The sequence below is a fragment of the Myotis nattereri genome, assembly GCF_964212035.1.
Source record: "Myotis nattereri genome assembly, chromosome: 1".
Classification (NCBI taxonomy): Eukaryota; Metazoa; Chordata; class Mammalia; order Chiroptera; family Vespertilionidae; genus Myotis; species Myotis nattereri.
In genome coordinates, this window is record NC_138075.1 from 67,287,317 (window position 1) to 67,310,717 (window position 23,401).

A 23,401-nucleotide genomic window follows, 5' to 3' on the forward strand; every position below is an offset into this window, starting at 1 on the left:
GTAACACATCACACATATGTACAAATGTAAATATAAAATGAAAAAAGGGAGCAGCTGTTTGAAGGTGATGTGAGGTGTATAACAATGAGCTTGTGGTATAGATTTGGATTAGTGTTAGTAATTGTTCATTGTAGGGCACAGAGAAATGGGTATAAATTGTAGAAATGGGTATAAATTGTAAGGTATTGTTTCAAAGAAGTGTAGTATGAATTTCTATTGTGACATGACATTTTTTTCTGTGTTTTGATGTTCTCATCCTTTTAACTTCTGCCTTTGCATTAGAAGGCAGTGCCTATTGTGAGCTTTATAATGATCTTCCTATAGACAAGGTTTGATTTCTTTTGACATTTATAAAAAGCAGTTATGATAACGGGAAAATAGTAGTATTTCATTTTTCACTGCTTATCTCCATTCTACAGCCGTGCAGTCAGAGACCCTTGTGCATGAAGACAGATTTGTTCTATGGCCTCAGAGTTGGGTGCCGGGGACGATGGCGGCTGCACTGAGCTGGCAAAGCCCCTCTATCTCCAGTACCTGGAGAGGGCCCTCCGGTTGGACCATTTCCTGCGACAGACATCAGCCATCTTCAACAGGAATATTTCTAGGTATGTTAATCCATCTTTCCTCTATGATGTTTAGCCATATTTCTGATTCGCAGATTTTAGGGTTAAAATACTTCATGATTTTTAGCATGTTTTTTTTTTTTTTAAATATATTTTATTGATTTTTTACAGAGAGGAAGGGAGAGAGATAGAGAGAGTTAGAAACATCGATGAGAGAGAAACATCGATCAGCTGCCTCTTGCACATCCCCCACCGGGGATGTGCCCACAACCCAGGTACATGCCCTTGACCGGAATCGAACCCGGGACCTCTCAGTCTGCAGGCTGGCGCTCTATCCACTGAGCGAAACCGGTTTCGGCTTTTTTTTTTTTTTTTTTTTTGATTTTTAGCATGTTTGATATATTTCCTTTCAAATAAAACAGTGAAGTTTTTCAAATGATCCATTTCTCCTATAAAATGTTCAGCCTACTAACCATAAATTATAATATTTTGCTGGGTCAGCCCTGATTGTGTATTCACCATTCTTAATTTCTAGTGATGAAAGTGAAGATGGACTGGATGACAGTAATCCTTTATTGCCCCAATCTGGGGATCCCTTAATACAAGTTAAGGAAGAACCTCCAAATTCATTGCTTGGTGAAACTTCTGGAGCAAGCAGTTCTGGAATGTTAAACACGTACTCACTGAATGGAGTTCTACAGTCAGGTCAGTGTGGTGTGAGATCCCTCTTGGGACTATCAGTTCTTCTGGGGTAGTCATCCTTTGATTTTATTATTCTTTATGTTTCTTTACACAGAATCAAAAGCTGACAAAGGGAATTTATATAATTTCTCTAAGTTGAAGAAAAGCAGGAAGTGGCTAAAGGTAAGAGAAGACAGAATGTTTAGAATTCAAATAACCTACTAACAGTAAGTAAAAGGGAAAGATATTGATGCATTCTGGCACATTGGCAGAAATTTTTATAGACATGAGTCTTTTTTCTGGGTGTGGTTTTTTGAAGAGCTTATAGACAAGAATCTAGAAGAATGAAGTTTGTTTTAGTAAACATTATTGAGTACAAATATCTCTATATATAAGAGGCTAATATGCTAAGTGTCCCCTTGGGAGTTCGGGAGACCAGGAGTTCAAGCTCTTGCTATGACGTGTGCTGACCACCAGGGGGCAGATGCTCTGACTGGTAGGTTAGCTTGCTGCTGGGGTCTGGTTGATTGGGACTGAGCGAGACGGGCCGGACATGCTCTGGAGCCCTTCTGCAGTCTCTCCCTGGCTGGCCAACCTCCCGTATCCTTCCCCTACCCCGATCGTGGGTGGGTGGGTGGATGGGAGGTAATTAACCAAAGACCATCCTATATAATAAAAGGTTAATATGTAAATAGACCGAATGGCAGAATGACCGGTTGCTATGATGCACACTGACCACCAGGGGGCAGACGCTCAACGCAGGAGCTGCCCCCTGGTGGTCAGTGCACTCCCACAGCAGGCGCGCAGCTCAGCCCGAAGCCTGGCTCACGGCTGTTAAGTGCAGCCACGGTGGCGGGAGTATCTCCCACCTCCATGACAGCACTAAGTATGTCCAACTGCCATCAGTGGAACATCCCCTGAGGGCTCCTGGACTGCCAGAGGGCATAGGCCAGGCTGAGGGACCCCTCCAACCCCCGCAAGTGCACGAATTTTGTGCACCGGGCTTCTAGTATTAGATAAAATCCTTGCCCTCACTGGCTCATATTGTAATTGGGACATTCAATCTACTTTCATCTGTTCTTGAGTAGTTTATTCACTCACCAAATGCTGATTAAGTACATCCTATGTGCCAGATAGTGTTGTTCATAGACAGGATTTCTGCCCTTGTGCAGCTTACATTCTAATGGAGGGAGGCAGTGAGTAAGCCTGTAAACAAATAAATAAATACGGCTTTAAAGAAGTAACATTTTAACAATTTCTGAATGATCAGAGAACTGTGTGAAGGTTTAAGATGTGAGCATTTCAATCAGAAGGAATAACTGCAAAAGTTCTGAGAAAGAAAGCAGCTCAGTATGTTTGAGGGAGAAAGAAAACTCCTATACCTGGAGGACAGTGAATAAGTGGATGGTAGAAGATGAGGTTAGAGAATCTGATCACTTAGGGCCTTTTACACCATGTCAAGGAATTTGTATTTTACTCTAGTTACAGTAGTAAGTTATTGGAGTCTTTATAAGCAAGAGAGTGGTTCAGTATGGTTAAGATTCTTTTTTTTTTTTAATATATTTTATTGATTTTTTACAGAGAGGAAGGGAGAGAGATAGAGAGTTAGAAACATCGATGAGCGAGAAACATCGATCAGCTGCCTCCTGCACATCTCCCACTGGGGATGTGCCCGCAACCCAGGTACACGCTCTTGACCGGAATCGAACCTGGGACCTTTCAGTCCGCAGTCTGACGCTCTATCCACTGAGCCAAACCAGTTTTGGCAAGATTCTTACAAGATTACTGTCAAACTGAGTTAAGGATAGCATTTCTTCTATTGAAACTAATTTTTCTCTATTTCATACTTTTCTTGTGAAGAATGGAAAGTAACTTAAAGGTAGTCTTTTATGATTATCATTAGGCCCTTTTAAAAACTCACATGCAAAAGTCCAGATTGCGTCAGCTCAGTGAGGCTGTAAGCTGTTGGGAATTCAGAAATCTTTGTTTAGCCATCACATATTTTTAAAAATATTTTTATTGATTTTTGAGAGGAAGGGAGAGGGAGAGAGAGATACAAACATCAGTGATGACAGGGAATCATTGATTGGCTGCCTCCTGCACGCCCTCTACTGGGGATTGAGCCCACAACCCAGGCATGTGCCCTGGACTGGAATTGAACCTGGGATCCTTCAGTCCGCAGGCTTATGCTCTATCCACTGAGCCAAACTGGCTAGGGCTAGCAATCACATTTTTAAAAATCAAGATAAAATTCACATGCCATAAAATCTACCCCTTTAAAGTATGATTTAGTCATTTCTGGTATATTCATAAAATTGTGTGCATCAATCATCACTGTCTAATAACAGAATATTTTCACTCCAGAAAGAAACCTCTGTATTCATTAGCAGTCTCTCCCCATTCTCTACATACTCAGCCTCTGGCAAACACTAATCTGTTTTCTGTCTGTAAGGATTTGCCTCTTCTGGGTATTTCATATAAACAGAATATCATATAATATGTTGCCTTTTGTGTCTGGCTTCTCTTACTTAGCATAACATTTTCAAACTTCATTCATGTAGCACATATCAGTACTTTATTCCTTTTTATTGATGAGTAATATTTGATTATCTGTATAATACTACATTTTGTTTATCCATTCATGAATGAATTTGGGGATTGTTTCTTTATTAGCCATCACAGCTTGCTTTCTATATTCTTTTATATCCTACTAGAGGCCCGGTGCATGGATTCGTGCACCGGTGGGGTCTCTCGGCCTGGCCTGCAGGGATGGGGCCGAAACTGGCTCTCTGACATCCCCTGAGGATCCCAGATTGCGAGAGGGCGGTTCTTCAGTGATGCACCCCGTAATCGGGCTCCCTCCTCTCTTCTCCCAATATTATGTCATTTGCTGTATCTGTCTTGCTTCTTTCATCTAACTTTACCCTAAGTTTGGAGATAACTGATGACTTGTGGGCATTTAGCTGCAAAATGCTATTAGCAAACAGGATTTACTAAGCCTGGAATATAGTCGGCCTAGGGCAGGACCCTGCTTAATGTCAGGCTCCTGCCCAGGCCCCTCCGCCCAGGCGGAGTCCTGTGGCGGTGGGAACCTCCTTCCCACCTGAGCTGCTCCTTCACTTTCTTCTTTCCCTAGAGGTTGCCTGCTGGCGCTACTGTCTACCTGAAGGAGGGAAGCTGCGGCCAGTTTCCCAGCTGAGTGTGGTAGCGGGAAAATTCACTGCCTCCACTGGAAATTGATATTAAACGGGTGGGCCAGCATGGGCTTTAGATGTCGGGGCTGCAGCCAATAGGTCCTGCACGTCTCATCATTTACCTAATTGAGTTGAAAAGTTTCTGTAAGGGGCAGACCCACGACCTCTGCAATGGGCTAGAGGCCTGGTGGGAAGCGAATGGGCTAGAGGCCCAGTGCACGGATTCGTGCACTGGTGGGTCCCTTGGTCTGGCCTGTGGGGATTGGGCTGAAATCAGCTCTCTGACATCCTCTGAGTGGTCCCGGATTGTGAGAGGGCGGTTCTCGGGTGACGCACCTTAGAATCAGGCTCCTTCCTCTCTGGTTCTGGGTCACCCGAGGACCGCAGCTACCAAGTCACTGCAGCTTGGCAGCTCCTGCATTGAGTGTCTGCTCCCTGTTGGTCAGTGTGCGTCATAGCTACCGGTCAGCTGGTGGGCCGGTCGCTTAGGCTTTTATATATATAGATAGGTATTTTTGTTTTTGCTTTGGTATTTGACATTTAGTTAAACTTATATATATAGTGCAAGTAGTTAGTAAAATCTAGCTTTGTTGATGTTTATAGCATTTCCCATGTTTTAGTGCTCTTTAACTTGTGTGTACTAGGTTTAATGGGTATCCTTTTGTTTTTCAGTTGGATTGGCAAAGAGTAGTATAAGGGAAACTGGAATGACTGCCCTCTAGCTGTTTTTGTCATTGTTTTAGGATCTGGAAAAAAAATGCTTGTGTTGTCTTGGGGTGGTGAACACACAGTACAATATATACAGATGATGTACTACAGAATTGTACACTTGAAATCTATTAATTTTATTAGCCAATATCACTCCAGTAAATTCAATTAAAAAATTCTTGTATTGTAAAAGGAATTGTTTCAAAGCAGAAGTTCCATTTCTCCCTTTTTCAGAACATTCTGCTAAGTGATGAATCCAGTGAGGCAGATTCTCAGAGTGAAGACAATGATGAAGAAGAAGAAGAAGAGGAAGAAGAGGAGGAGGAGGAAGAACTGAATCTCAGCAGAGAAGAACTTCATAACATGCTGCGGCTGCACAAATATAAGAAACTTCACCAGAACAAATATAGTAAAGACAAGGAGGTAAGAGTTTCAGGAGACATTGCAGACCTTCATACTGGGTATTTACCCTCTGGGTTATATTCATTGAAGATATATATTATATATATATATATATATATATATATATATATATATATATACACACATATATTTATTTATTATTATTTTTTTTCCCCACTCAAAACACCTTTAATGTAAAAACACCCAGCGTCAATACCAACTCAAATCCAGATGTGTTTTAATCTCCCTGCCTGCTGACCTCAGAGTGCTCAACGTTTCAACGATAGGGCCACTGTGAGAGGAGCACGGAGAATGGAAGCTGGAGGTGGGGGCTTACCCGAAGACTCGGACCCAAGTCCCATTTGTGGGGAGCCAGCTTGGAGTGCTTGGGGGGACGGGCAAGAACCTAGGACTGTCTTGGTTGCTGGTTGGCTCACTGGCCTCTCCTCAGCATCTTGAGGAACCATTACACAGGATCCCAGGTGGGGCTCAGTGTCCATGTGAGGCCACAGGGCCCTCAGCCCAGGGAAGGCAAGCATGCAGTCTGCCTTGGGCTCCAGAGGAGCAGCAGGTAGATTTCCAGGGTTGAGCAGATCACAGCAGGGCAGACCGCCAGCAGGCCAACTGCCTGAGTAAGGTGGCTACAGTCCATTTGTCTGTCTCCCAGGGGCTGCTAGGTGGTAGGCTGGCTACTGTACCAGCCGGTACATCATGTATCTGCCTTGGTTTTGCTGGGCCGCATGATCTTCACTACCTGCCCCTGCTTTATCCCAGAGTAGTACACACAGGGTCTCCAGCCTGGATCCTGGGCAGCTGGTTTTCTTGGAGTTTATATCTGGCCAGCAGCTCTGTCACCTCCTCCTTGGCCATGTCGACATGCTCTGGGACCAGCTTGTGCTCTGTGATGTTGATGAGCAGCTCCTGCTGCAGAAACAATTCAAGGATGTACTTGGGAGCCATGTCGACCAGGAACTGCTTGGTGGAGGGTGTCATGCCCTGCTGCACCACAATGAGGACTTGGGTGATTTTTTTCCTTCTGCATGTGTTGTCAGTACACCTTGATGGTCTTGACCCCCGCCTTGGGCTCCTCTGGGAAAAAGACAAACATCTGGTCAATGGGGTCAACATTGTGGGCGACCAGCACCATGAGGTTCGTGCGCTGTGGCCATCCTTCACTTGACTTGTCCCCAAACTGGGCCGTGAACTTCTAGTGTCTGGTCCAGCCCATCCTGAGTCACCAGGTAGCCTAGGTCATGGCACAGCTGAATAATTGTCTTGCAAATCTTCCACAGCCAGTATGTCTCTTTCTCATCATCCATGCCTACCGCTGCTCACACTCACAGTGCCTGTGCTGGCCAAGACCCTTGTGACTGTGCCTCAAGATACATCATTTTAACTTTATATTTAGACTGGAGGCCCGGTGTATGGATTTGTTCACCGGTGGTGTCCCTCGGCCTGGCCTGCAGGAATCGGGCCTAAACCAGCTCTCCAACATCCCCCGAGGAGTCCTGGATTGCAAGAGGGTGCAGGCCAGGCCAAGGGACCCCACCAAGATTGGGGCTGAAGAGGACTCCAGGGTGTGTCTGGCCTGTCTCGCCCAGTCCTGGTTGGGGGCTGTCTTTCCCAGTTCCAATCTAACTGATCGGGGCTGGCCTTTCCGGGGAGGGTTCGTGGGAGGTTGGCCAGCTGGGGAGGGACCGCGGGAGGGCTCTAGGGTGTGTCCAGCCCGTCTCACCCAGTCCCAATTGGCCGGACCCCAGCAGCAAGCTAACCTACTGGTCCGAGCATCTGCCCCCTGGTGGTCAGTGCTCATCATAGCGACTGGTCGAACGGTCGAACGGTCAGACACTTAGCATATTAGGTTTTTATTATATAGAGTGGTGGTGGTGGTGGTTGTTACAGTGATACCTTTATTGAAATATATTTCACACACCAAAAAAATTCAGTCTTCTAAGGTACACAGTTCAGTGGTTTTTAGTATATTCATAGAGTTGTGTAACTATTATTACTATCTAATTTAGATTATTTTCTCACTCTGAAACGACTCTGTTTTCCTTAGCTGTTGCCCTCTCCCCATTGTCTCCATTCCTCTCAGTTCCAAGAAGTCATGAGTCCACCACTTGTCTCTATAAATGTGTGTATTCTAGATGTTTCATACAAATGGAAAAACATGTGTCCTTTGTATTAAGCGTCTCTTACTTAACATAATGTTTTCAAAATTTATGTTGTAGGCATAAATCCATACTTTGCTTCTTTTTATTGCCAAATAATATTCCATTGTATGGACATATCATATTTTATTTGCATCAGTTGATGAACTAATTGGATATTTTTTTCACTTTTTGGCTATTATGAATCATACCTACAATAGAGTTGTTTCCACTCTAAGCTGTTATGAGTGCTCCTGCCATGAACATTTGAGTTCAAGTTTTTGATATGGACATGTATTTTCATTTCTATAGGGCAGTGGTCGGCAAACTGTGGCCCCTTGAGTATGGCTCTTCCACAAAATACCACGTGCGGGCACACACGTACAGTGTGATTGAAACTTCGTGGCCTCACTCAGGGGCCAAAGAGCCGCATGTGGCTCACAAGCCGCAGTTTGCCGACCATTGCTCTAGGGCAGGGGTCCTCAAACTACGGCCCGCAGGCCACATGCAAATACAAATATTGTATTTGTTCCCATTTTGTTTTTTTACTTCAAAATAAGATATGTTCAGTGTGCATAGGAATTTGTTCATAGTTTTTTTTTAAACTATAGTCTGGCCCTCCAATGGTCTGAGGGATGTGAACTGGACCCTGTTTAAAAAGTTTAGGACCCTTGCTCTAGGGTATATATATCTAGGAATCACTGGGTCATAGGGGGATTTTATGCTTACCCTTTTAAGGAACTGCCAGATTATTTTCTAAAGTGACTACACCATTTTGAATTTATTGGGTTTTTGTTTGTTTGTTTTCAATACATTTGCTCCTTCGAAGTGTTTCTATCTTGAAAAAAACTTACCTTCTTCATATACTAACATTAGATTGATACAGTTTTGTTTTATTTTTTTAATATATTTTTATTGATTTCAGAGAGGAAGGAAGAGAGAGAGAGAGAGAGAGAGAGAGATAGAGAGAGAGAGAGAGAAAGAAACACCAATGATGAGAGAGAATCATTGATTGACTGCCTCCTGCATGCCCCACACTGGGGTTTGAGACTGTAACCCAGGCATGTGCCTTGAGTGATTCATAGGTCAGTGCTCAACCACTGAGCTATGCTAACGAGGCAAAGCCTTCTGATTTTTGACAGAAGTGTAGCACTTTGTACATAATGGTTAATAGCATATTTGAAGATCTAAAGACTTTACATCAGTTAGTTAAGGTCCAGAGTTAATTCAGAAAACTTTGGATAATATGCTAAAGGCAATAGCCTTTAGAAGTGATAAACAGATATCTGACTGTTTTGATTAAGATAAAGAGTTTCTCCTTAAGGTACAGTGTTAATGCTCTTGGTGCTTGAAATATTTGTGGTTTATTAGTATTACTAGAGGCCCGGTACGCAAAACTTTGTGCACTCGGGGGCGTCCCTCAACCCGACCTGTGCCCTCTCGCAGTCTGGGTCCCCTCGGGGGATGTCCACTTGCCAGCGGGAAATAGCCCTAAGCTGCATTCGGACATCCTTAGCGCTGCTGAGGAAGTGGGAGAGGCTCCCGCCACCACCACTGTACTGGCAGCCATCAGCCTGGCTTGTGGCTGAGCAGAGCTCCTCCTGTAGGAGCGCACTGACCACCAGAGGGCAGCTCCTGCATTGAGCGTCTGCCCCCTGGTGGTCAGTGTGTGTCATAGTGACCAGTCATTCCCAGTCATTCAGCTGTTAGGGTCAATTTGCATATTACCCTTTTATTGTATAAGATAGAGGCCTGGTGCACGGGTGGGGGCCGGCTGGTTTGTCCTGAAGGGTGTCTCGGATCAGGGTGGGGGTCCCGCTGGGGTGCCTGGCCAGCCTGGGTGAGACAGTGAGGGCCATTTTCAAGCTGGCCACACCCCCTTCAGAATGGGGTTCCCCACTGGGGTGCCTGGCCAGCCTGGGTGAGGGGCTGATGGCTGTTTGCAGGCTGGCCAAGCCCCCCAGCGGGGACCCTCATCCCATGGGGGTGCGGCCAGCCTGGGTGAGGGGCTGATGGCTGTTTGCAGGCTAGCCACACCCCCTTCAGGATGGGGGTCCCCACTGTGGTGCCTGGCCAGCCTAGGTGAGGGGCTGATGGCTATTTTCAGGCTGGTCACGCCTGTGGGCTAGAAGCAGGTATCTTGGATTTTATCTTCTATAATTGAAACTTTGTAGCCTTGAGCGGAGCCCAGGTTCCTAGCCCCTCCTTGAGCGGAGGCCACGCCGGTTGGGATCAGGTATCTGGGATTTATTTATCTTCTATAATTGAAACTTTGTAGCCTTGAACAGAGCTCAGGGCTGGCAGGGCAGGCGGGAAGCTTGGCTTCCTCCATTGCCAGGGGCAGCGCAAGCCTCCTGTTCCCTCCAGCTCTGTGGCCGCTGCCATCTTTGTAACGGAGTGATGGAGTGGGGAGTGATGGTTAATTTGCATATTACTCTTTTACTAGATAGGGTTATTATTATTTTAAATAAATTTTTATTGATTTCAGAGAGGCAGGGAGAGGGAGAGAGAAAGATGGAAACATCAATGATGAGAGAGAACCATTGATCAGCTGCCTCCTGCATGCGCCTCCTGGGGATCGAGCCCACAACCCTGGTGTGTGCCCTTGACCAGAATCGATCCCAAGACTCTTTAATCCGCACGCTGACACTCTATTCACTGAGCCAAACCATCTAGGGCTATTTGTGGTTTTTTGAATTGAAAACATTCATATGGAAAAGTTCACTGGTTTTAAGTATACAGCTTGATGATTGCTCATTTAATTTTGACCTTTGACAGGTGACCTTGTAATAGTTCTCTTCTATTCTAGTTTCATTTCTTGGAAAACTCATTTGGCCATAATCCAGGAAAAGATTTGACATTGGACTACCTAATTTTAATTTATATTCATATTTATCCATTAGTAATAATTGTGATGGAATTAATGTGAGCTTTGGAGGTCAATTTAAATGAAATGTTTGAAAGTATTAACTACTCCCTGGAAAGCAAAAGGAATTATTTGTATGTTATAATTCTGGCAACATAGGCACTGTTCATAATATTGTCAGACTCCCTTAGTGGTAGATGAAGATAGAAAAGACTTGAAACAATGAAGAATTGGGATGGCTGGTGACTGTTTGGACCAAATATAAGACTGAAAGCTAGAATAGAGGGCATCAGAAACCTTGGAAAATCTGAGGATCTATTCGTAGTAGAAATATGGTTTATATCTTGTTGATGAATTCCAAGAGGAGATCTTTCTTCAAAGAATTACTTGCTTCAAATACAAGGTAGAGCAAAAGTAGGTTTACAGTTATATATAGGCAAAGCTCAGTTTATTCTTGTATTATTATTTATTGTATTATTCATGCACCGGTGGGGTCCCTCTGTCTCACCTGTGGGGATCGGGCTGAAATTGACTCTTTGATATCTCCTGAAGGGTCTCGGATTGCAAGAGGGTGGTTCTGGGGTGACGCTCCCCAGAATCGGGCTCCCGCCTCTCTGGTTCTGGTGCGTCATCCGAGAACAGCAGCTGCCAAGTCACCGCAGCTTGACAGCTCCCGCATTGAGTGTCTGTCCCCTGGTGGTCAATGCGCATCATAGCTACTGGCCGGTGTATCTGCCCTCTGGTGGTCATTGCATGTGATAGCTATCGGTCAGATGGTCGAATGGTCGCTTAGGCTTTTATATATAGACTAGAGGCCTGTTGCATGAAGAGATTCGTGCAATAGGCCTTCCTTCCCCAAGCTGCCAGCAACGATTTTCCTCTGGTACCCGCTACCCAGGCCTTTGCTCCGGGTGCAGCGGAGAAGCTAAGCCTGGAGGCTTCTCCGCTCTGACCGCAGCAGGGAAGGCAAGCCTCTTCAGTCTTCAGTCATCTTCAGTCTTCAGTCATCTTCAGTCTTCGTTCGGGTGGAGCCTTCAGTCTTCACTCCACGCCTGCATATGCAAATTAACCGCCATCTTTGTTGGGTTAATTTTCATATTCATCCTTATTGGCTGGTGGGCGTAGCGGAGCGACACCAATTTGCATGCTTCTCTTTTATTAGCATAGCTAATTGTGTTATTCATATGAACAAATGTAAACCTACTTTTGATCTACCTTGGATGTGTCAGAACTAAGTAAATATTCTGGTGGAGACTCAGAATCATGAAGAGTTTCGTCTCTGAAGTTATTTCCAGCAACTTGCATGTCCTTGCCAATGAATCTATTTTGATTTGAAGTTTAGAAAATAATTCACTTTGATGTACTAAGTCTTTATTGGTCTCTTTGTGGGAAGAATACTATATTTAGGAGGTAGGGTTTTCTCAGGCTCAGCTTTCTGTAGTAGAGGTGATTTGAAGACTGTGCTGTAGGACATCGGTAGGCCTTTCTAAGAATCACTGTCTTTGCTTCAGTTGCAGCAATACCAGTACTACAGCGCAGGCCTGCTCTCCACATATGACCCTTTCTATGAGCAACAACGTCACCTACTTGGACCCAAAAAAAAGAAATTTAAAGAGGAAAAGAAACTTAAAGGTAAGCATATTGGCCTGCCTTCCACATTTACTCATTCTTTGTTTTAAGATTTTGTATGGCTTCCTGATGCATTTGGACTTTGAACATAATCCATGTAGAAATTTGCTTTATCTGAAATACACTAGTTTCCCCTGTCTAATTAGTTGTAAGTACTATTGACTTTATTTTGTATTTGATTTATGATCTTTTCTAGAATAATGAAGACATAAGAACTATGGATTCCTGGTTTATTCCAATTAGTTTATTCCTTTTTTCTTCTATACCATCTCCAAATGTTGAAAATGCTCTGGGAGTGGAAAAAGTTAGTTAATATGAAAAGTAACCTGAAGTGTTTGAAATAAGTTGTAATTGTTGCTATATGTAGTTATTTAAAACAGATTACCTCCTGATGATCTTATGTAGTATTTTTGCATGTTTGTCAGGAAATGTCCTTTCCTATCTTACTGAGCTATCAGCAGCTGGAAATCAGGAAGGAAATAGGAAGGGGATGTTAAATTATCTGTACAGACAGATTTTATTCCTCTTGAAGGTATGAACTCCACTCAGAAAGATTCTTTTCAGCCTTTTCCCTTCTTTCTCCCACATCCTCCTTGTTTATCTCTGTTTTCTCATTCTTCACACCCTCTCCCTCTAATTAGGTTTCTGTTCCTTGTATAATTTCATCTTCACAAGTCTTAGCATCACATCAGTTAATGCATTTTTTCTTTCTCTATTATTTCTCTTTAGCTACCTTACATTGCTACCAAGTAGAAATGTTTTCTTCCTTTTGACCATTACCTGAGCCCATGATACTTCATAAACTTTCTTTCCTGTTGTTGGGTTCAAAAGAAAGTCAGTTTTTATGTTTATTTTGTGTTTCTCTTTCATGTAAACAAAGGGAGTATCCAGTGTTCTTTTCCAAGGTAGTGAGATCTTCCTCTTGGAATATTCATGGCCTGAATAGATATACAGATAAACATTGCCAGCTTCCGGTAGAATGAGGAAAGAACCTTGAATTTTCTTAAAGTGATGAGGTTGTTTTGTTGCTGTCTCCTGGTGAAGGGAAGAAATGCAACCTCTGAAAGACTGTTTCTTTTGTAGCCAAGTTAAAAAAAGTGAAGAAAAAAAGGCGAAGGGATGAAGAACTTTCCTCTGAAGAATCCCCTCGTCGCCACCACCACCAGACCAAAGTCTTTGCCAAGTTCTCTCATGATGCACCTCCTCCTGGCATCAAGAAGAAGCACTTATCCATTGAACAGCTTAATGCTCGTCGCAGGAAAGTATGGCTCAGCATTGTGAAAAAGGAACTACCAAAGGTAAGTGAGTGCCTCCAGTGCAGGCGGTGACGAGGATATTTTTTCTGCCTGCTCTTTAAAGAGGAGCTGTGAGAGCTAGATACCGTCACACTTCAGAAAGGAAACTAATTTGTTGAAATTGAAAGAATGCTGAGTAGTACTCTCTTCAGTTAACTGTTTTTTCTAGAATTTGATCAGAATTCACAAGACAAATAATTGTGTGATGCTCCTTTGCCTTGAGGAAGACACATAGTTTTTTGTTTTTGTTTTTTTTTTTAAAATATATTTTATTGATTTTTTACAGAGAGGAAGGGAGAGAGATAGAGAGTTAGAAACATCGATGAGAGAGAAACATCGATCAGCTGCCTCCTGCACATTTCCCACTGGGGATGTGCCTGCAACCAAGGTACATGCCCTTGACCGGAATCGAACCTGGGACCTTTCAGTCCGCAGGCCGACGCTCTATCCACTGAGCCAAACCGGTTTCGGCGACACATAGTTTTATTACATATAGCAATAGAGATTGACAGCAAGTAGATAGGTGATAATAGAGGAAATTAAAATGGTGGAGATGTTTCTTAGAGAATTTATAAACATTTGGCTGTTACTGAATAATACAGGCATTAAAAGAAAATGTGAATGATTCAAGAGAAACATGTATAAGCCTTCTTTTTAGTCTTCTAATAAGTGGTGCTGTAGAAGGTGGATGGGAGAAGTGGAGGAAAGTATAGGGAGAATAGGTGGTGATAGAAGGAGACTTGACTTGGGGTGGAGAACACACACTATAGTGTACAAATGATGTATTATAGAATTGTGCACCTGAAACCTGTATAATTTTGCTAACAAATATCACCCCAATAGACTAAATAAAAAAGAAAAAAAATAAGTGGTGCTGGGGCAATGGGGTAGCCACTTAGAAAAAAATAAAATTAGGTCTATGTCTCAACACATGTACTCCAAATGGATTAGGGATCTCAATGGAATACAATGAAACCATCCAAATACTAGAAGAAAATGATTGCATTCCTATTTAACCTTTGTGTAGGAAAAGAGTTTCTAATTGTGACTCAGTATTCAGAAGCAATAAAAGAAAATATTGGTAAATTTGACTACATAGAATAAGTTTTTGCATCACAAAAGACAATTGGAAAACTGGTAGAGATTATTTACGTTGTATACCATGGTCAAAGGGCAATTATTGCTAACAATGAATAGCTATTAAAATTTGAGGGACAAAATGCCATAAATTGAGTAAACAAAGAAAGATACAGAAATACCCTCACCCTGGCTGCTGTGGCTTAGTTGGTTGAGTGTTGTCCTACACAACAAGGTCATGGGTTTGATTCCTGGTCAGGGTACATGCCCAGGTTGCAGGCTCAATTCCCAGGAGGAGTGCATATGGGCAGCAACTAATAAATGTTCCTCTCTCTCTCTCTCTCTCTCTCTCTCTCTCTCTCTCTCTCTCTCTTTTTTCTTTCTTCCTCCCTCCCTCTTCTTTCCTCTCTCTGAAAATCAGTAAAACCATTTTTAAAAAATGGCCCTCAAACATAGTAAAAATGTTCAATAAGTCTCTCATAATTGGAGTAATACAAATTAAAATGAGACCTGTCACACAGGCAAAAATTTAAAAATATGACCACGCATTCTGTTAAGGAGTCTGTGGGGAAATAGGCACTCATACATGGCTACTAAGAATGCAAATTAGAGAAAACTGTTCTGGAGGTAAGTTAGCAGTATCTAACAATCTACATATGCACTTATTTTTTGAACCAGCGCTTCCATTTTTAGGAATCTACCCTGAAGCTAAACCTTCAGCAGTGCAAAAACTTGTAAGCAAGGTTATTTGTTGCAGCATTATTTGTAATTGCAAAGTAAAGAAACAACATAGATGTCCGTATGTGGGGCTTGAATTAAACACTGGTAGATCTACACAGTGGATTATTTTATTTTTTATTTTTTTAAAATATATTTTTATTGATTTCAGAGAGGAAGGGAGAGATAGAAACATCAATGATGAGAGAGAATCATTGATTAGCTGCCTCCTGCACGCCCCTTACTGGGGATTGAGCCCACAAATCTGCATGTGCCCTTGACTGGAATTGAACCTGGGACCCTTCAATCCATAGGCTGACACTCTATCCCCTGAGCCAAATCAGCTAGGGCTACACAGTGGATTATTATGCTGCCGTTAAATGAAAGGGATGAGGATGTTCTCTCTGAACTGATATGAACAATATCTAGGACATACTGTTAAGTGAAAAAAAGCAAAATGCAAACAAGCATTTAGACCATTTACCTTTCATATAAGAAAAAAGGAACACAGAAAATGCCCAAAATCTACTCATTTGTGCAGAATGTAGGTAGAGAAGGATGTATATGTAGGTAAAAGGAATAAAAACAGGAACAAAAAATTAATTATATTAGAAACTAGAGGCCTGGTGCACAAAATTTGTGCACTGGAGGGGTCGGGGAAGGCGGTGTGTCCCTCAGCCTGGCATGTGCCCTCTCGCAGCCCGGGAGCCCTTGGGGATGTCCAACTGATGGCTTAGCGCTGCTGTGGATGCAGGAGAGGCTTCTGCCACTGCCACTGTGCTCGCCAGCCATGAGCCCAGCTTCTGGTCGAGAGGTGCTCTCCCTGTGGGAGCGCAGTGATTACCAGGGGGCAGCTCCTGCGTTGAGCATCTGCCCCCTGGTGGTCAGTGCATGTCCTAGCGACCAGTTGTTCCTCTGTTCAGTCTATTTGCATATTAGCCTTTTATTATATAGGATGAGTACTATGCTTAAGTTGCAGCAAGTGGGGAATTTAAAAACTCACCTAAGTAACAGGAGAACAGTATTTTGACTGAATATGTAAAGCTAAAAGACTAAAAGAGCAATACCTAAATGCCATAATTGACAAAGTAAAAGTATTTCTCAGGAAAATGAGGTAGCACTTTTAAAACTAATTTATTTACATAGTAGAGGCCCGGTGCATGAAATTCATGCATGGGCATGGGGGGGGGGGTGTCCCTCAGCCCAGCCTGCACCCTCTCCAATCCGGGATCCCTCGGGGGATGTCTGACTGCCTTTCGCAATCCAGGACCGCTGGCTCCTAACCACTCACCTGCCTGCCTGCCTGATAGCCCCTAACCCCTCAGTCTGCCTGCCTGATTGCCCCAAACTGCTCCCCTGCTGGCCTGTTTGCCCCTAACCGCCTCGGCCTCACCCTGCACCTGGGACCCAGGATTCTCTCCTCCAGCCAGTTGCAGGCACCTGGTACCCGGGCTTCCCTCCTTCTGGTTGGCTTTGCCCGGGCTGGCTACAGCCACAGGATTGTGGGCGGGCAGCTTTGCCTGGGCCACAGCCGCAGGCATCTAGGACCATGGGACGGGCGGCTTTTCCCTCTCCCAGGCCACAGGTGCAGATGCAGCTGCTGGCTCCCGGGACCACAGGGCGGGTGGCTTATCCTTCTCCCGGGCCGCAGGTGCAGCCGCTGGAGCCCGGGACTGTGGGGACTGTGGGGTGTGCGGATTATCCCTCTCCTGGGCCGCAGGTGCAGGCACAGACGCTGGAGCCCGGGACCGCGGGGCGTGTAGCTTGTCCCTTTTCTGGACTGCAGGCGCAGCAGCTGGCGCCCAGGACTGCGGGGCGGATGGCTTGTCCCGCTCCTGGGCTACAACCCCAGGGTCTAGCACCCGGGACTGCGGTGCGAGTGGCTTGTCCTTCTCCTGGGCCACAGCCTGGCTGGTCCCCATTCCTTAATCGCAAGCTCATTTGTGCCTGGCTGGTCCCCATTCCTCTCTCCCCCAGTGTTGAGTGTCTGAGCCATTAGGGTGTGAGGGTGTGACTACCATTTTCATATTAGCTCTTTATTATATAGGAGTATTAGGATTGAACAAATAAGTACATTGTAGGTGAGAGCCAGTTTATCACTGTTGAAAAAAGAAGTTGTAAGTAAGAAAAAGAGAGGGGGAAAGCTAAAATGAAGCCTGTTAAGTTTGATTGGAATCAGAGATATTAGTATAAATTCATGTTATTTCATATATAGATAGATAGATAGATAGATAGATAGATATAGATATATTTAGAAATATATTTGGCTGGATATACAGGGATTAGTATGCATTTTTTCCCCTACCTCTGTTTGTTGAAAGGGCCTAGTAGCAGTGACACTCCAGTAACAGTGAGTATATCTAGCACTCAGACCTTGATTTCTAAATACCTTTTATCCTACATAATAAAAGGTTAATATGCAAATCAACCGAACGGCAGAACAACCAGTTGCTATGACGCTCATGGACCGCCAGGAGGCAGACGCTCAACACAGGAGCTGCCCCCTGGTGGTCAGTGCACTCCCACAGGGGCAGCACTGCTCAGCCAGAAAGCCCAGAAGCCCAGAAGCTGGGCTCACGGCTGGTGAGTGCAGTGGTGGTGGTGGGAGCTTCTCCCAGACCTCTGCGGCAGCGCTAAGGATGTCCAACTGCTGGCTTAAGTGGGCCTAAGCCATCTGTCAGACATCCCCCGAGGGCTCCTGGACTGCTAGAAGGTGCAGGCTGGGCTGAGGGACATCGCCCTCCCCCAGTGCATGAATCTCGTGCACCGGGCCTCTAATTCTCGGAACTAGGGCTCCTAGTTCCTAGAGGAGTAGTTTATTCTAGACCTTGCCAGAGAAAATATAAGGTGAGCCTTAAACATCTTGTGGTATCAGAAAATAGGGAAGTAATTGAAAAAAGATGGAGGAGCAGGGCAGGGGTGGGGGGGGGGGAGCTTGTCAGAAGAACATAGCAACCAACCTGAAGGGGGTGGCCATTGTTAGAGTAATTTGAACAACAAAATATATAGTAATAATTCTGAATTTTAACTCCTAGAATAAAGACATATTTATGAATTCATACTCTTGTAAAAAAATGAATAAGCAAAAAGGTAAGGTAGAAGGAACAACTCTTCCTTACAGTAGAATTTCAACAAATAAGTATAGAAGGAAGGAAATAGAGAACCATTACACAAACACTACAGTAATAATTGTTGCAGATTGGAACCATTGATGAATGCTAAAATTAGAGGGCAGCCTGGCCACTGTCACTTAGTGGTGAGTGTTGACCTATGAACCAGGAAGTCACAGCTGCATTCCCGGCCAGGGCACATGCCCAGGTTGCTGGCTAGGTCCCCAGTAGGGGGCATGCAGGAGGCAGCTGATCAATGATTCTCTTTCATTATTATTGTTTCTATCTCTCCCTCTCCCTTTCTTTCTTTGAAATCAATAAAAATATACCTTAAAAAAATTTAGAGGGCAAAAGTTAGAGGAGAAACAACTTGCATAGATTCAAAGCACTTGCCTCAGCATACATATTTTACTACAAAAGGAAAGATAGTAACTATAGTGGTGAAAACTAGCAGAATGCACTTAACCAAATGATCCAAGTAAACATCACTACTAATATAAATTTTGACATCGTGAACTCCTTGTTGTGATGCACTGAGAATAACACATCATTTCTATGGAATTCTGTCAAAATGCATGTCATTTCAACCATGAGAAAACCACAAATTTTGGCATGTTTAAAAGAATAACTGATTGGTGTTTTTCAGAAGTGTCAAGGACATGAAAGAGAAAGATAGACATAAGAAATGTTACATACAGGAAGAGACTAAGGGGAAAAGCAACTAATTGCAATGTAGGATCCTATTTAGGATTCTGTAACAGTAAAAGAATATTAGTGAGGAAATTGTTGACATTCAAATAAGACCTATGGTTTAGTTAATATTTTACCAGTGTTAAATTATTTTCTTATTAATTATACTATGGTTATATAAGATGCTAAAATTAGGAAAAGCAGGGGGAGGTATGTAAGGGAACTATGTTATTTTTTGCAAATTTTCTGAGTCTAAAATTCGTTCAAAACAGTTTTAAAAAATATATGGCAAGAATAATGCAAGAAACTGCCAAGTATCTTTTACTCATATTTAGCAATTGTTTGTCTCATGCTTTTTTACCTAAATGTATACTTTTTCTTAGCCATTTTAAATGTTTGAGACTTTGTGCTAAACTTACTCCTAATAATTCAGTGTGAACTTCCTAAGGAAAAGGACATCTTGTCATATATAACCACAATGCAATTATAAAAATGATCGGATCCACAGACCATAATTCAAATTTTATCATTTGTCTCAATAATGTCCTCTACAGTGCTTTTTTTTCTTTACTGATTCAATCCAAGATCCAATCTAGAATTACATGTTGCATTTAGTTTTCATGTCTCTCATGTCCTTGAATCTGAAACAATTTTGCAGCCTTCATCTTTCATGACATTATTATTCTGAAGAGTATAGGCCAGGTATTTTGTAGAATGTTTCTGAATTTGGGTTCGTATGATGTTACCTCATGATTAGGTTTGGGTTTTACATTTTTGGCAGGATTATTAGGGAAGAGATGTGTTCTTTGTATATCACATCAGGAGGCACATGATACACCTGAATCAATATTGGTGTTATTAGCTTTGATCCCTCCGTATGGTTTTTCTGTCTAGAAATTTATAAGTATATCCACAGAGAGAGTTTACGTATGAGCATTCTTGATGGGAAAAGTTATGAGGAAACATGCTTTTGGTATCTGGTGATGAGGCTTCAGGTGATGTCTTTCCTATGATAAGGAATTCAGTGGAAATATTTGAGATTCTTGTCTTTAAAAACTGCTGAAGAATTAGTAGGAGAGTCCTAGCTGGTTTGGCTCAGTGGATAGAGCATCCGCCTGCAGACTGAAGGATCCCAGGTTCGATTCCAGTCAAGGACCACGTACCTTAGTTGAAGCTCGATCCCTGGCTCTGGTCGGGGCACATGCGATCAATGTGTGTCTCTCAGACACATTGATGTTTCTCTCTCTCTCTCCCCCTCCCTTCCACTCTCTCTAAAATAATCAATGGAAAAATATCCTTGGGTGAGGATTAACAAAAGAAAAGAAAAGAAAAATCAGTAAGAGGAAGTTTTGGTAAAATGCCTTAAAAACTCCTTAAGCAGACAGTCTGAGTTGGGTATATTATAGAAACAGCTTTCATGCCCTCTGTAACTTTGTTTTTGTTGTTGCTAATCCTCACCCGAGGATATTTTTCCATTGATTTTTTAGAGAGAGTGGAAGAGAGAGGGAAAGACAGAAATATCGATGTGAGAGAAACACATTGATTGGTTGTCTGCTGCATGTGCCCCGACCAGGGCTCAGGTCCAGGAGGACCCTGCAACTGAGGTATGTGCCCTTGACCGGAATCGTGCCCTTGACCCGGAATCAAACCCGGGACCCTTTTGTCCAGAGGCCAACTCTCTATCCACTGAGCCAGACCAGCTAAGGCCCCGCTATAATTTTCAATCCATTGTTTCTTCAGAATCAGGGAGAGCTTTTTAATAGTCAGAGAACCACTCACCTCTGCCTCTTCTGTATCTTCTCCCATGACAAATGAGCCATCATGGGAAATTCAGTTTCTTTAAACTGAAGTGGAAGACATAATAAGCAGCTCGAGGTTGCTGAGTCATCTTCTGTTAGGTCTGCCTCAGAATTTTTGTTGTTGTAGAAAATGATGTTTAAGTGGTGGCAGAAACTGAGTAATAGTGGCAGCAGGTTTGCCCTGGCTGGAGATGGAGCTAGAATCACAAACTGGGGGGCTAGTTTATCTTTCTTCTAATAATTTCTGTATCTGAGTGCCATGGTATGTGAGCTTCTTTGCAGATCAGCCTAGGAAAGCAGTGTTTTTTTTAATCAGGGTGATATTAGAGTTAGGATATGGTGTTATATTTTCCTAGTCCACTTCCAGCCTTCAATATAACTTAAATTCTTTCCAAAAGTGTACAGAAGACTCTAAGGCAGTGACAGCACTAGCTTATTATTTTTAATGCTAATTTAGTAGGTTTATATGTGGTTCTTGAGTCAGTAATGTATTTGAATATGCTTCACTTGATGCTTTTCTTTTTGGTTGCCTCCTGTACGCACCCCTACTGGGGCCGCAGATTGAACTGCAACTGAGGTACATGCCCTTCACCAGAATTGAACCTGTGACCATTCAGTCTGACACACTAACCCAGTGGTTCTCAACCTTCCTAATGCCACGACCCTTTAATACAGTTCCTCATGTTGTGGTGACCCCCAACCATAAAATTATTTTTGTTGCTACTTCATAACTGTAATTTTGCTACTGTTATGAATCGTAATGTAAATATCTGATATGCTATCTGTGTTTTCCAATGGTCTCGACCCACAGGTTGAGAACAGCTGCAACCACTAAGCCAAACCGGCCAGGATGATGCTTTATTTTTAATCCTCAAGTTGAATAAAAGACAGTGTCAGTACATAATATCTTCTCAAAAAGGAATCCTAAATGAAATAATTGTTTTTTTAAATATTTTAGGCCAACAAGCAGAAAGCTTCAGCTCGTAACCTGTTTCTCACCAATAGCCGAAAGGTAAAATTGTGGCTTTCTATTTTCCATTTTATGTTTTGCTGGAATGGGCTCTTGTTCTTTGGATACATAATTGCTGTTCTTGTCTCTTGTGACCTATTGATAATGAATCTGACAGTACCTAAGAGAGTTTCTAAATGTTCTCAATTTTATAAATAACATTGTTCTTCCTCACATTTCTGGTATTTGAACCTTTTTTGGTAAGATCTTAGCCTATTCTTAATTCCTTGGGCAGACCACAGAATCTTCTTGCATTCAGTCTCTTCATCTAAGAAATGATTATATTAATACCTTCCCTTCGAGGAGTGTAACCCAGCTTCCTTTGAGAGTTGTGAGGATTAGGTGAGGTAATGTTCCTTGTTGTATTTCCCTGAGCTAGTTAATTACTCATCCTCAGTTTCCGCATCTATGAAATGGGGATGATGATAATACCAACTTCATAGGGGTTTTGTGAAGAATAAGTTAGCTTAATGTATATTAAACTTAGATTGGTGCTTAGCATTTAATAAGCATTGATAGGTTTTATTATTATGTGTGATAACACTTTGTAACTTCCTAGCACATCTCAGATCATTATACTTTTTCTTTTTAATTTTCTAAAGCATTTTATCTACAGATTTCTCATCCCTGATACTACTTCAGGGTCAAAAACTGGATCATAGTACAGTACAGGGATGTTAATCAGTTTGGGGGAGAAAGAAATGTGGCTGTAGGACAGTGGTTCTCAACCTTCCTAATGCCGCGACCCTTTAATACAGTTCCTCATGTTGTGGTGACCCCCAACCATAAAATTATTTTTGTTGGCTACTTCATAACTGTAATTTTGCCACTGTTATGAATCGTCATGTAAATATCTGATATGCCAGGATGTATTTAGGCGACCCCTGTGAAAGGGTCATTCGACCCCAAAGGGGTCGCAACACACAGGTTGAGAACCGCTGCAGTAGGAGGACTGTGTGCACTGAATGGAATGAGGAATGCTGTGGTTTGGAGCCCAGGGAGCACTGGCGTTGGTGTTGGGTCCGCCATTGTCATAATGCTGTTATTTGCAGCTTGCCCACCAGTGCATGAAGGAGGTACGTCGAGCCGCCTTGCAGGCCCAGAAGAACTGTAAGGAGACCTTGCCTCGTGCCCGCCGCCTTACCAAGGAGATGCTTCTGTACTGGAAGAAGTACGAGAAGGTGGAGAAGGAACACCGCAAGCGGGCTGAAAAGGAAGCCTTGGAGCAACGGAAGCTGGATGAGGAAATGCGGGAGGTAGGACAGTAGCATAATATTTTGAAAATCCTAATTGCTGCAGCCATATTAAGAGATTGTTTGCACTTCAGAATTTATAAATCTAATCAATGAAGTTGTGTAAAAATGTTATAAGGATGTTTTGAGGATGGTGATTTTAGTTCAGAAAACTAATTATATTCTTATTCTTTCAATAAGGCCCTCTCCCTGGCCATCACCTCTCTTTTATGCCAATTTCTTCTATTCTTTGCAGCCTATTTCTTTGTATATTTCTCG

General features: G+C 42.9%; 1 protein-coding gene and 1 pseudogene across 2 annotated transcripts in view; one reads left to right on the forward strand and one right to left on the reverse strand.

Annotated features, from left to right (window-relative positions):
- INO80 (INO80 complex ATPase subunit) overlaps window positions 1-23,401 on the forward strand; it is a 156,631-nt gene that overhangs the window by 32,653 nt on the left and 100,577 nt on the right. Inside the window, exons 2-9 of the mRNA XM_081112971.1 lie at window positions 420-605; window positions 1,099-1,268; window positions 1,360-1,427; window positions 5,381-5,569; window positions 12,076-12,196; window positions 13,277-13,491; window positions 21,840-21,893; window positions 22,943-23,146. Of these exons, the coding sequence (XP_080969097.1) occupies window positions 463-605; window positions 1,099-1,268; window positions 1,360-1,427; window positions 5,381-5,569; window positions 12,076-12,196; window positions 13,277-13,491; window positions 21,840-21,893; window positions 22,943-23,146 (1,164 nt within the window). The 5' untranslated portion in view covers window positions 420-462. The remainder of the gene's footprint in view (window positions 1-419; window positions 606-1,098; window positions 1,269-1,359; window positions 1,428-5,380; window positions 5,570-12,075; window positions 12,197-13,276; window positions 13,492-21,839; window positions 21,894-22,942; window positions 23,147-23,401) is intronic.
- On the reverse strand, window positions 6,238-6,867 carry LOC308534523 (DNA-directed RNA polymerases I, II, and III subunit RPABC1-like; annotated as a pseudogene). The gene has a single exon. The product of its transcript is annotated as a DNA-directed RNA polymerases I, II, and III subunit RPABC1-like (transcript).